The 15,015-nt window shown below is 33.9% G+C and overlaps 1 protein-coding gene across 1 annotated transcript in view; it reads right to left on the bottom strand.

The window, feature by feature from the left end:
* The window catches only part of Lmbrd1 (LMBR1 domain containing 1), a 94,076-nt gene that overhangs the window by 26,763 nt on the left and 52,298 nt on the right, over positions 1–15,015 (bottom strand). Inside the window, exons 8-9 of the mRNA XM_063227041.1 lie at positions 9,907–10,032; positions 6,823–6,975 (exon numbers count right to left, since the gene is read on the bottom strand). Coding sequence (XP_063083111.1) covers positions 6,823–6,975; positions 9,907–10,032 — 279 coding nt within the window. The remainder of the gene's footprint in view (positions 1–6,822; positions 6,976–9,906; positions 10,033–15,015) is intronic.

Genomic DNA, 15,015 nt, shown 5'->3' with positions numbered 1-15,015 from the left:
CTTAGAGCATCAGGCAGAATAGATTCACTGGCCTAAAGTCCCCTAGGCTACCCCTACTTATTCCACCTCATCCTAAAGTCCTGAAAGCCACTGAGCCTTCAATTGTCTCCATACTTGTTCCTTTTCCAAATAGCACAGAGTTGAAATCATGCAGTATGTAACCTTTTCAGACTGGTTTCTTTGTTTAGCACTATGTCTTTGGGATCCCTCAATGTCTGTGAATTGAAGCTCTCTTCTCTTTATCACTACCTAACACTCCACTATATGGAGGGGCTACAGTTTATCCACTCACCTACTGAAGGACATTTTGATTGCTTCTACATTTTGACAGTTACACATAAACAACTGTGTACAACTTTTTGTACAGTCAGAGCTTTCAGCCAGTTGGGTAAACAGGCAGGGCTATGATTGCTGAATTCTGAAGAACTACTACATTTAGCTCTGTTAAAAAACTGTCACATTGTCTTCTAAAATGACAGTGCTGGTTTGCATTCTCATTAGTAATGAATGAGTTCCTTTTGCTCTACATTTTTGCTAATATTTCATAGTGTCAGATTTCTTTATGTACTTTATCCATGCTAATGACAGATGTGAAACGGTGTATCTTTGGTATTTTCATCTGTAACTCCCTAATGGCATATGATGCAGAATACCTTTTCATATGTTTACTATCAGAACACCTTTTATAGTGTCTATTGGAACCACATCTTTTTAAAAATTAAGTTGTGCTATGGCTTGTATCTGGATGCCCCCCAAAGCCTCATGTCATAGGCGGGGCTTTTCAGAGGTGGCTGGATCTAGGACGTGTGGTCTTGGGATTAAGGGTGCCCTGTTTTGTGCTTACACCCTGGGAAGAATATAATGGGACAGAAGAGAGAAGCTGTTGCAGCTTCTGCGGCCACTGTTGCTTGCTGCTTGCTGCTTGCTGCCCAGCCTGCTTTGCCATGGGCTAATCTGCCTCTTCAACGGCTCTCAGCCATGCTATTCTGCTTGCAGCTGGCTGACTATGAACTAAAACTTACACAACTGTGAGCAAAAATAAACCTTCTGTAGTTATCGGGTGTTTTATCTCAGCAACAAGGAAGTAAGACAAGTTATATGCTAGTTTTTTGTTGCTGTGACAAAATACCTGAGATTTACTGTGTCTCGTGGTTGCAGAGGCTTCAGTCCATGGTCAGCTGGCGCAATTGCTATGGCCTGTAGTAGGAAAAAACCATTATGGTGAGGAGCAAAACTGTACTTCAGTGGCCAGGAAGCAGAGCGATAACACTGTAGCAAAGTAAACTTTTTGACCAATTTCTCAAAATTGACTGTGTTTAAATTCATTAACTCAAATGAATTTCAACTGCTAAAATTCAAGCTGTGTGATAAAAGTGAAACAAAACTTTAAAGTATGAAAAGAAATAATCCAGGGCTAGTGTTTTTTGTTTTTTGTTTTTTTTTACAACACACCTCTTAACAGGTTTCATGAACAAAGTGCATATATTCATAAAACAGTTTTTATAACCAGAAATCCAATAAAAATAGAAAGTAATCATACCTGGAGACCCAAACCAAAGTTATAAATGCAAAATAAAAGGTGATTATTGTCATAGTTTATTACTAATATTGCCTTACATAAAATACTTGCATTGCTTTCCCTTTTTGCTAAGAGTAATGGTTGTTTTGAAGTCTGTTTCTTCTCTTTTTTCCCCTTAAAAAATGTACTTTTCATGTGGGTCTGGGGAAGGGGAAGTCTCTGTCTAGTGTCACAAATCTTTAACAATGAGGACGAAAACCAGAAGTCATAAAAGCACTCAAAATCTTGTCATTCAAGGCTGCACATGGCCCGGGAGCAAGTGTCACTTGGAATCCTCCTGTAAACACAGAATCTTGGGACTCGCTCCAGGCTGACTAAATCAGAGTCTGTGTCCTAATGAGATTTCCTGGCAATTTTACGCATATTAAAGTTGGAGAAACACTGCCTCAGGAAAGTCATCCAGATACTAGATGATTACAATAAAAAAGATGCCAAGTTGATCCATGTTAAGAGTCTGAAAAGACAATTACGTTTCAACCCAAACTAAATTCTCTTCTACCATCATCTGACTTTCCATATTCAGTTGTATACTATGAATGGCATTGGTCCAGTCCTCTGATTAAATTAAGTATTAAATTGATTAGTTTTCAAATATTTCCTGTTAAAAGGGTAATCCATGTGGTTTTCATTAGCAAATCTTGATACAATGTAACAGGAGTCATAATTCTGTAAACAAGAGTTAAGAGAAGAGATACATGGTTTCTTTACATGTGCTACTATTCTAGATTTAGCAAGGTAGCACCACTTAGTTCTTTATCACAGTTATAATTTTCTCACTATCTATTAGAAGCAGCTTATTTGGTCTAATAGCACTCTAATGAAAGATCTTGTAGAACCTGACATTGAAGAAAGGGTAAGGACAGGTCCACGACTTTTTCAGGGGTAGGGAGATATACTCAAAGTTAAGACTTTCAAACTTTTCCTACTGTCCATATGTAAAACTGTAAGATTTAGAATGTGGATTATTTTTGGGTGTTGTATATTCTCACTGTTTTGTGCACTTGATACGCCTTACTTTGATGTGGTGTATGTTCATCTACTATTATTACTGTCTCAGCCTGTGTTTTCTTGAATTTCCTATAGTTTTTGCTTTACAAGACGTGGTTACTGGGTTATTTGGTTATTTATAACAGATATTCATTATTATTACAAAATGTGACTTTTCATATTTAAAAATATATTAGCTTTCTATTGTTGCCACGACCAATGACTGCAACCCTAGTTGCAGACAACATTCACCTCTTATAGCTCCCAGTTTTATGGGTGAGACATAATGTGGCTCAGGCTGATGCTCTGCTCAAGGTCTCACAACACCAAGATGGCAACAGGGTAGAGTTCCCTTCTGCCAGCTGGGAAGGAACAGATTACTGATAGAATTCGGACTCTCAAGGCTACAGGGCTGCAGTTTTCATTTCTTTCCTGGCTTTCAACTGGGAGGCTCACCCCATTCCTAAGGCTACTTTTCTCCATCTTCAAACTAGAAACAACAAGTAGTGTCATTTTTTCTATAAAGTCTTTTTTGGTTTCTACCGCACATCATATAAAACCAACTGTGCTGTATGTACAACAAACAAAGACGTGCACAGGATGTGAAGGCCTGCTGTGTGTGCCACATGGCCCGGAGAGGCTCTGACACACAGAGCTGGAACCCCTAACCAAGCATATGCTGCTCTGGGGGCCTCAGAGTTGTCCTTGACCAGTCGTTCTCACAAGTGCAATGTCTCTGCCAAACGATTTTCCATTTCTTTCTTTCTCTATCAAGAAAGTTATTTTTCAGGATCCAGGTTATTAGACTGGGCTGATTTGGACAACCCAGGATAATGTGCAGTTTAAACTTAATTACATTCACAAAGTCCCTTTTGTCACATAAGGTGAACCTTTCAGAAACGAGTAACCAAACTGCAATCCAAAACCTATTTATCACCAAGTGCAAACACTGCAAATAACCCTGAATACTGAATGAAATACTGAATATTGGTTTTCATTACTACAACCAAATACCTGAGAAAAAGTTTAGAGGAGGAAAAATTTACTTGGGCTCATGGTTTCAGAGGTTTCAGCCATGGTCATCTGGTTCTGTTTGTTCTGGGACTGTGGAAAGAAAAATGGTGGAAGGGGCTAGGGATTTAGCTCAGCGGCATAAGCGCCTGCCTTGCAAGCAGGTAGTCGTGAGTTCAATCCCTGGTACCAATAAAAATGAAAAAGACCAAAAAAAAAAAAAGAAAGAAAGAAATAAAGAAACATGGTGGAAAAGTGTAGCAGAGGAAAGTTGTTCCCTTTCAGTGGCCAGAAATCAAGAGAGTGTGAGAAACAGGCAGAAAAGAAGAGACAGGGCTTGCTAGAGTCCCCGAGGCCACACTCCCGTTATCCACTCACTTCTTTCAACCAAGCCTCACCTCCTGTTTCAATCACCTCCCAATAATGTCAGCAATTGTAATTTCATCGCTGGATTGATGCCCTTGATGAAGTCAGAGCAATCACTTCCCAAAGCCTCACTTCTGAATACTTGAAACTTTAACGCGGGGAGATATGCATTTTAAATCTAAATCATAACAATAATTCTACCCAAATTTACCTATAGATTCAAAGTAATCTCAGTAGATATTTCATAGATTATGAACTGATTCCAACTTGTAATACCAATGCAAAGGATCTAGCAGTTAGGATGCTTTTGAAAAAGGAAGATAAAACTGGGAAGCTGATACTAATCACGGCTGATTATAAGGCTCTCATAATGAAGTACTAGCATAAAGACATACAGATCAGGGGGAGGAAGAGTACAGAAGTAGGTCCTGACATAATGAATTGCTTTGATGAAGCATGCAAGAAAAATTGCAAAGGATAGTCTTTGAAATGGTGCCCGACAACGGGATATAAATAAAAAATAAATAAACCTTAATCCTTGAGTCATAAAAATTAACACGAAATGATCACCAACCTAAGCATAAGAGTACTTCTAGAAGAAAACAGTAGAAAATGTGTGTGTCCTGAGGACAGACAAAAAATATGAGCCAAAAATAAACTCAGGGGTTTTTTGGGGGGTTGGGGATTTAGCTCGGTGGCATAAGCGCCTGCCTTGCAAGCGCACTGTCGTGAGTCTGATCCCCGGTTCCAATAAAAAGTAAAAAAAAAAAAAAAAAAGAAAACGAAAATAAACTCAGGTTTCTCAAAATTTAGCAACTACCCACTTAAACAACAGTGTTAAGGAAAAAAAATCACCAGATAGGAAACGATATTAATAATACATATATTTGCAAAGTTATATAGAATAAAGAACTCTTAAAATTCACACAGAATAGAAAAATCTAATTCAATCATTACACACTGGATATATGTCTGAAAGTCACCAAATAAATATGTATGCCTTATGTGTCAATTCAAAATACATTATTTACAAAAGAAAAATGTAACATTAAACATACTTTACAGAAGATATACAAACAGCCAATAAATATACAAAAAAGGTGCTCAAAATTGGTAATCAGAGAACTAGCAAAACCATGAGCTACTACTGCATCTCATTAGGTTAATTCTAACAAATATTACATAAGAATGGACAAGGATATGAAGCAATTAGAAAATTTCATGTTGCTAAGGGAATACAAAATATTAGAACCATTTTGAAAAATACTTTGACAGTATTTTATGATATTAAACAAACATTAAACATTATACCCAGAAATTCTACTCTTAGGTATTTATCCCAGAGAAATAAATGAAATTATATACTTACACAAAGATTTGTGCAAAACCAGAAACAACCAAAAATGTCCATACATTGGTGAATGATAAACAAAATGTGACACAGACACATATCAGAGTATTACTCAGCACTAAAATGAAATGAACTACTAAAAAATGGAACAATATGGGTGAATCTTAAAAGCCTTGTGTTATATCAAAGAAGCCACACAAAAAAAATTTATATTCTCTAGTTCCATTTATGTGAAATGTGGAAATACTTAAAACTAAATCTTAATCAAGAGAGGGTATCAGTAGTGACCTGGTATCTAAAGGACAGGGCAAGGCACAAAATAGATTTTGGGGCTGTGGATTTTCTACATATGTACATATCTTTAGTTGGTAATGTCAATCTATATACTTAAAGTTCATTTAAAAATGTCTCTAAGCATATTCACTGAAATGAGACATACATGATTAAAAGGCAGCTGATGACAGAGATTGAGTTATAAATATTTATAAGACATTATAAAGAACTCGCATTAAAATGCGGGTTGGGTTCAACATACCTTTGGTGTTATGAAGACAAACCTTTACCTTGGGAAAAAGGACTGGGGTAAGTGTTTAAAAATTTATTCTCGGCTGCAGGCATAATTCAGCCTAGTATGCATGAGGCCCCAGGTTCAACCCTCAGCATTGTGTAAAATAAAAAATTCTCACAGAAAGTTCAAAGAGTGATCAGACTATAAATTAAATGATTTAACTGGTTATGATACATTTTGAAAAACTTTTTCAAAAGAGAAGCTTTTTAGACTAAGCAGCTAATACTTTTTCTTACTAATTATAAAAGGTAGACAAAGCAACAGCAGAATTTAACCTGACTCATCTCTGACAGAGTATTCTGAAGCATTTGTTTTGAAATTTAGTCAAAGCACACTTTCAAGCTTCATTATGCCTAATTTCATTTCAAATCAATACAGTCACTGTACTTTTCAGAAATAAACTTGCATACTGTTGTATAGGAACTGTTTAGAATGTTCCCACATACAGAATGGGCAAATTTAGAAATCTGTGACAACAGACTTACTTTTTAGTCTGAGCCATAATGTACAACCTTAGTTCAATCTTAAACTCAGATACGACAGTCCCAAGAAATGGAGGCTGGTGAATATTGGTTTCCCGAAATTAGAAAATAATAGTTTATACCTTTGTACATATTTTCAAACGCATCACCTAACAATGAAGCAGATTCCGTTACTTTCAGTTAGCATTCTTGAGGTCTAGTACAGGTCTCAGATTTCCTAACATTATCTTTATTTTTCTTTAAGTTTCTTAATAACTCAGTTATAATACCTACATTAAACATGAGCAAACGAACCTCTGAATGGTTACATACCTTGCCTGAACTCCAGGGAACAGTGATTCAAAACTAATTATTTAAACTCTAAATATATACTCAAGTATCATGTAGGATGCCTCAAAAGGAGAACTCAATCTCTCTGAGAGGCAGTACATAAACTCAAGAGAAAAGTGACAGTACAATTTTTTAAACCTTTACTTACCTTCAGGGGACGCAAAGCGCCACAAAATTTTGTCCACCAGCTGTTTTCAATGAATTCTAAGTGCCTCTCTCTTTTCTTAAGTGTTCGTAACCTTTCTTCAAACTGCTTCAAGGCCCGTTTATCCCTTGCTGGCAAGGGTCGACCATCTTTGCTCTGCAAGTAACAGAACAAATTAAAGGATGTTTTGTTTTGATTTATTTTGTTTTGTATTTCACTGTTAAGGTCTTAATAAAACACCTGCAGATTTAGTAGCTCAAATAATAAATATTTGTTTTTAGCTTCGATACTCCTTTAGTAAATTTACAAACTGAAAAATACGGTAATTGCAATGTGACAATAAATTTAGCTAAACGAACGTCAGCCCCAAAATGCAGATGTGTGTAAATTCAATAATTCTTTCCTGTTTTCCAAAAATATGTGGAGATAATCATTTGTAAAAAAACACCCATAGAGGTGTATGCTTAGGAGAAGTATTAGCCATTATGCACTTTTAATTATTTCCCCTGCTTCTTTTCGCTTTATTTTATGTGGTCCTGCCCATCCCCACCCTTGAGTTCTGTGGCTGTGTCCTCTGGACACATGCCTCTCAGTCCAATTCAAACACCTGCAGGGTGCTGCAACATAGGCATAAGGTAATTTCTAAATACACAAAAGATGAAATGTAAATATGTTTGCTCCTACTGAGAAGATCAAGAAAAAAATATTTTTATGTGACACTGAAATATGCAAAGATGTTAGAAAAGAGAATGTCTACAACATTCCCAATCAAGGATTAAATGCATTCTTAGCAGATGCACAATGTATTGCTTCCCGGCATACTGGTCAAGTTAAAATCATAATCCAAAGATTTTACCCAAGAATCTTTTATCAATAAGATGCTCAAAAGTACAAAAATCTCTACATATTTGCATTAGCAGTCAGAAACCAACTATCTTCTTGTTTATCTTAAAGCTTCTCAAACTTTATCAGTCACAAAAATCAGCTGAAAAGCCGGTTAAACTGTCTCCCAGATCCTGCCTCCAGAGAACACTCATTTAATTCTTGGGTGGGCCTAGAATCTGCATTTCTACCAAACTCCCAAGAGATGCCAAAGTTCTTGGTCCAGAGAGTACAATCTGAATTTAGATCCCCGTTTTATAAACATGAGATTCTGCGTGAATTTCACTTTTTGTATTTTACTGATTATACTGAATTTACACCTAAACTTGAGAGCATTCGTATGTGGACTACTGAGTCTTCTCAACTAGGAACTGATGAATTTCTTCATTTATTGGAGTCTTCTATATCTCTTCTTGTAAATTTTCATTTCCATCTTAACATTCTTTATTATTTTTATAGCTGGTGCTCCTGTGAAAGGACTAATTCTTTAGCTACCGTCTAAATGGTTAAAGATTTTTATGTATTTGTTTTACAAGTATACCTTATCAGTTTATTAGTTTTTCTAGTTTGTCAATTATTTCTCTGAAGTGTCTTGGTAAATGATATCTGTGGACAGCAAAGATATCTTCCCTTTCTTCCCTCCTCCCAGTGTTTTCATTTAAATTCCTTCTATCTGAGTAAGATCCCGAGTACACGGAACAGCAAGGACACTGACACCACCATCCCATGTCTAACTTTAATGAGAATATTTCTTTCACTGTTAAAATATGATATTTCTTTGGTTCAGTATTTTTGGTTTTTTTTTTAAATCATAATTTATCAATTAAATACAAAATTCACTTTTACCAAATACTCCTGGGGATCTGTTACGATGTTTATATTTTCCATTTAATCTTAATATGTTAAACAAGTACTTTAATGTATTTGTTAATCTATCATCTTTGTATTTCTTAAATCTAGACTATTACAAAATATTCTTTTATTACAGTTAAAGTTTTGAATTGCTAATATTTTTGTTTATATTAAAATGTTTGCCTCTACCCTCATATCAAAGATAGTATGTAATTTTTTTTTTATCTTCTACTGATTTCTTTAACTGGCCCATACTAGTTTAGTAAAACAACTTACAGTGTTTTTCTTCTAAGTTCTTTAAATAAGATTTGTATGTTATTTAAAGTCAAAAATGGAGAAAAATTTGTGTTTTTAAAGCTATCTCTATTTGGCAAGTCATTGTGTGTAATCTGTACCTTGTTCAACTCATAAGCAAAGTGTAGAACATAGGTTATGCGGTAAAATATGGTGTTACATAACGGAATAACCAAAATAACTAAGGTCTTGTTCATAAACAGGCAGAAATTTCATTTTTAGTTGTTAGAACATTAATAGAAATGCTCACCTTAGTTATGTTCCTACCACCTTGTTTTGAAAGCCTGTATTTTATTATTTTGGGCTCTTCGTTATTGTTATTTGTCTTTGTTCCTTGTTTTCTTGTATTTTGTTTTATTTTTCCCTCTAATACAGAAAGGAGAGATGTACATGTATAAACTTATACATGCCTAGATTTTCTCCTAAAGAGTTTACAAGAACTGATTTTATTACATGTAAAAGAAAATGAGACATTATGGTAGCCACTGCTGATTTCCTATCATCTTGCTTTTATTCTTTGTTTCGATTGGTTTTAGTCTGTTTTCTATTATTTGATTTCAATATGTGTCAAGGTATGGATAGTTACTTTGAAGAGAACAAGAGACATTATGGATAGTCATTGTTGATTTTCCTACTGTCTGTTTGTGAAAGCCTGTAATGCTTTCATTCTTTTGTTTTGACTGGTTTTATACTATTTTGTTTTGTTTCAATTCATTGTATGTGAAGATATGGACAACTGTTTCTAAGAAAACAAGAGGCATTATGGTAAACACTGTTGATTTCCTGTTGTCTTGTTTTGAAATCTTGTATTGCTTGCATTGTTTTGTTCTGATCTGCTTTGTTATGTTTTGTTTTTTCTTTAAAATAAAAAATTCTCAGATTGCCAATGTCCTATATTACCCAGAAGATACTTTCTAAAAAACAGGAATAAGGTTCCTGAAAGATACATTATTAAAAAAAGAAGGTAAAAAATTATGCATTTGCCAATGTTGAAGTCATATCAGAAACTAACTCTCAGATAATTTTATGCTTTCCAAGTACAACGGAACACCAACTCACTTTGGATTTAATCGCTTGAATGTGTTGCTCCACTTCTTCAATGTCTTCAGTGTTTTCTAAACGCTCATATGCAGCACTTCTAGTGCCTTTTATCAGATTTAAAGGTAATGCAGACATACCGTAGGCCTAAAACGTGAAACATTTGAATGAAACTATTTTAAACATGTTATACTCAATTTTCAGGTTAAAACGTTATAGTAGTAACTTGAAAGTGAGTAGCTGTGAAAAAGCAGTGTCATTGAAGAATACAGTACATGGAGGAAATTACAACTGTAGTTTCATAGCTCTTTTGTTTGCACTTACATTTATGCTTATAATACTATTGCTGAAAGCACAAACTGTAAATTTAAAGTAACTAATACTGTATCAAAATAATGTGTTATAACTTCAGGCTATTAAGTTAGAGTAGTATGAAAAAGTAAAAGCAAGCTACAAAATTATTTTCTGTTAAAAGAAATACAATCTTCTCTAAAAACTGTAAAGTAAGGCAAGTGTTTCAATGCATACATGGTATTTGATGAATCTACCAATTATCTATATTCAGTTCTACACATTCATAACCAATCTTTTTCCTAAGTATTTTAAATATTTTCCAACTAGTAATTTTAAGTATTATTCAACATTAAGCATAAATGTTATGTACTACTTAACCTCTTATTTTAAGCATAAATTTTATGTACTACTTAACCTCTTCCAAATAATTTTTCATTATAGCCATCAACATAACATTCAATAGCATTTGGCATGTAGTCAATATTTAGAAACATTATCAACTGTTTGTTTTTGTTGAGCCAATGACTCATGATGCAGCTTAACGTGACCTTAAACTCACTATGTTGCCCAGGCTGAGCTTGAGCTTGCAGCAAATCTGGTTCAGTCCCCTCAAGTGCTGGGATTAGAGGTGTGCAATACCATACCAAGCCATTGGTGACATTTAGGAAAAAAACAAAAAACACTGGTAACTGTCATCTCTTGACACATTACACTTAGAAGCAGTACGAAATTATAATTTTAAACCTTGTCATTTTCCTTCTGAGCTTACAACCAAACTATTCTGCGCAGTCTCCTCTGCAGATGGATAGGGCTATGAGTCTGAGTTCTCGATAAAGAATATGGTAAGAAGTGAAAAATGCCACTTCTGGACTTAACTGCATTCTGTATTGGGTAGACTTTAATCCTGTAATGTACTAACTGATTAGAAGATTTTTTTCAATCTCTTGATTAATATCCTTTAAGATGTTCCTGGACTTAGATATTTTTCAAAGTGTGCTGATAGGAGTTCAAAGATTCTGGGAAGGTGACTCTAGGACCACTACAAGCCATACCCTGCTGCTATTTTAACTAGAGCAACTGTATTCATTTATATATCTCTATATATGTATTTTTGATACACATATATATGAGAATATCAAAATTCCATGATAATTTTAAAACACTGTTCCACCATTTTATTCAATGAGATATAATTATTTACTCATATCATGAAGAGACTCAAAAAAATATAGTTCTGTGTACCACCAACTTGTTAACCTTATCTCATGCCTCACAGCTATTTAGTTCCCAAAAGCACTCTAATTTTGTGCAACTTCTTCCTCTGTTCAACAACCACACCTTAATACATGAAGTGCTCTTATGTAGAACACTTACCTTCTTTCCCTACCTCATTACCAAATTCTGGTGCCACTCAGATCTTAGCTTAATCATGCCATATCTGAAAAGCTTTCCCTGATTTGTAAATGTGCCTTGCTTATGATATATAACAATGTATATTTAACATTTTTGGTCTTCACAATTGTTTTATTACTTAATCTGCCAAAATTAGCTAATCAGATTTCCCAGCCAGGCTACTAAACATTGCAGGAGACTCCATGGTATGAGACTAACTTTCTTTCCTCCTGCATTTATTCCATGAAGAAATGTTTACTATAATTTGTCTAAGATGATATTTGGCCAAAAATCTTTAAAGAAGAGAGAGCTCTTAATTCACATTAAGTCATTTCTTAAATTAAATTGATGATTTACTAGAAGAGCTATACCAAACTACTAAATAACTTAATGTAAAGGATCTTAGAAAATAAACGTTATTTGTAACAACTTTTGCTAATGTGAAAACAAAATAAAACTCTTTTCTAAATTTTTAAATATCTGAAATAGAAAAAAAGTAACCTCTCTTTGGTTTTCAAGCTTTTAGTTTTTTAGATTGCAAGTTTAAATTTCAAGGATTATCAGAAAATTCGATTATAATATTTAAATTTTTAATAAGCTTGAAATAAAATTTTACAAAGTAGTAAGGTCTTTAAGTAATAATCTTCTGCATTTAACCTAAGACTTCTTTGGGAAAAAAATGTTCAAAAACTCCTTTTCAGAAATAAAAATTTTATTGCTTATTACTGCCCTCTAGTGAATTTCAGGAAAACCAGCAAAGCTGAAGAAATTTTACAGTAGTTTAAAATGCTCCTACAATGACTAGAATTGCCTCCGATTTTATTATATTTCCAATAATAAACCATCACTCAAATCTTTTAAAAATAACATAGTCAAACTAAAAACATTTCTTCTACCTTCTTGCACTGTTCAATTTAGAATGGCACTTTATATCTATGTATCTCTGCTTTATCTAGAATGAGTTTCTAGCTATAAAACTGGATTAAAGGGTAAACATTAATTATTACCTATAGACATAAACATCTACCACATATTTGTAAAATCTATTATTTAAGGACACGCATGCTGTTACGACTAATGAAATAATTCATTTAGTAAGCACTCAAGACTAAGTGTTCAGTTCTAAGAAAAATACATATTCATACATATTTTCTCACATTTTAGAGAGGTCAAATTTTAGATGCATCTTGATATTAAAGGTAATATAATCACCAGCCAGGCAGAAGATACAACATAGTTATAATTATCTGCACATCACAAATTTGGTCACACTTGGTTGTATTACATAGCTACCTTTCGTCAAATTACATGCATCCTTGGAATAAATACTGATTTTAACTGCCACTCGAGTCTTGTAAAATAATGTTATGATCTGACATTAAAATAAAAAATTACTTTGTAAGAAGAAAGATGACAAGGAAGTATAAATAGGCAAAATATGTACTGAAACAAGGAGCATAATTCAGTATTTCTTTGCAGAGCAAGTCAAGGGCTTTATGGACTTAAAGAGATAGTTGAGGGAAGCTATTTTGCAAATCTTCTACTTAGATGTGTGCAAAGGAGTTGGCTTCCACATTGGAAGACAAGAAACAAAACAAATTAAACTTGCAGATGAGTTTCTTAACAACTTCGGAGTAAATCCCAGAAATAAGAGAAAAGGCAAGAAAAGTTGTATCATCAGTCCTCATATGATAAAAGGCAATACCGTACAGTAAAATCCAAAAATGTCCCAGAATTCTCACACTACAAATCTAAGTTTTTAGAAATATTTTTCCAATTAATTTCACACATAGCTTCTTAGGTATGTAGAAGAGTGACATGATTTTTTAAAAAGTATGTAAGACCAGAGGTTTTTCCCACTAAGTATAAAGCCAGATTTGTAAACAATAGGAAAGCATGATCAAGCATTTTTCTCTATATTGCACATAAAATAATAGGGCGTTTCACTACCAGTGGCACAGACTCAAAGCAATACAATGCCACATGGAAGAGGAGAAATTTTACTTTTACTTCTGTCTCCAGATATTGAGGACTTCTGCACTAGTTCATCAGATGCTGTGGACTGAATGTCTATTTCCTTCACCCTAATTCATGCTGAAGCTATTCCCAGTATGATAGCATCTAGTAGTGGAACCTTCTGGACGGAACTTTCTGGTGAGTCCCTCGTGAGTAATATCTATGACAGATAAGACCTTGCTTTCTACCCCAGGCCTCTAATATTTGAGGAAACAATGCGAGGACAGTTAACAGGAAGTGGGACCTCATCAGCCACCCAATTTGCTGGCACCTGGAAGGTAGATTTCAGCTTCTCAGCTATAAGGACTATTAGATATAAATGTTTACCCTTTAAACTAGCCAGTCTATGATTTTTTTCTTAGAGCAGCCCAAAGCAACATGAATTTTTAATAGGCACAAGAAGAAAACATTAAATGCTTTATTTCTGTATTTGAATCTTCAAATTGTCACTTCAATTTTCTTTAATCTATTAGTTTATATTTTATATTCATTGTTCACATTATAATTTTTCTTAGAGGTAACATTTAAAATAATAAAAAGTATAGCTGCCTCTATTTCAGTAGCCCAGATGATACATTTTGTATTAAAAATATCATTATTCAATATTTTCCCAAGTGATATCACCAAAAAATTAAATTTTCTACAGAGACATTTGTAGACCAACATTTGGAGGGTACCTCTGTCTACAGAGACATTTGGAGATTTCACTTTTTAAAAAAATATTAGATTCCTTTTCAATTTAAGTTTCAAGAATAGGCAAACTCATAGTATTTGACATTCTACAACTGAACCCTTAATTATTTGGTTGTTCCTAATGACTTGGTACCTTGGCTAAAATCTTAGTAAGATTTAAATAATCCACTAGTTTGTAAATTAAATAAAAATATTTTATCTAAGATAGCCTCACTTGACTGACATATATAATACATGTAATACATGTATTACTGACATACATATACAGGTAAATATTTAGTTTTAACACTTTATTATTCTCAACACACATAATTTTGTATTTAATTAGTTATTTGTATTCAGGGTCAAATTACTCTATTTGTTACTTACATCACCACTCTGCTACTTATGTCAAGGTTAGATCTCTTTATGAAGATGTACTATACCCTCTTAAATGCTAAGTCATAGGAAAAGCCCAACTATTCAAGCTTTTCCATAATACATTGTGAGAAACAACAAATATAATTAGTACTGTTAACTACCTATTTACAATAAAAACTCCTAATTGTAAGTGCTTGAAATTAATTTTTATTGATACTGGAGTAATTTATAATATTGCTCTTTTTATGGGTGGGATGCTAGGGATAGGATAATAGATTTCATACAAAGATTCACACTCAACAGGATGAGGCCACAATGTTAATAAATCCAACACACAAGCTTAAATAGCACATGGCTTCTCTTATATGAGAAACC

This window comes from Cavia porcellus, unplaced genomic scaffold, assembly GCF_034190915.1.
Source record: "Cavia porcellus strain 051 isolate PalLab524CR breed Dunkin Hartley unplaced genomic scaffold, mCavPor4.1 scaffold_16, whole genome shotgun sequence".
Classification (NCBI taxonomy): domain Eukaryota; kingdom Metazoa; phylum Chordata; class Mammalia; order Rodentia; family Caviidae; genus Cavia; species Cavia porcellus.
The sequence above is the reverse complement of the archived record's forward strand: the minus strand, read 5'-3'. Positions and strand labels throughout refer to the sequence as shown.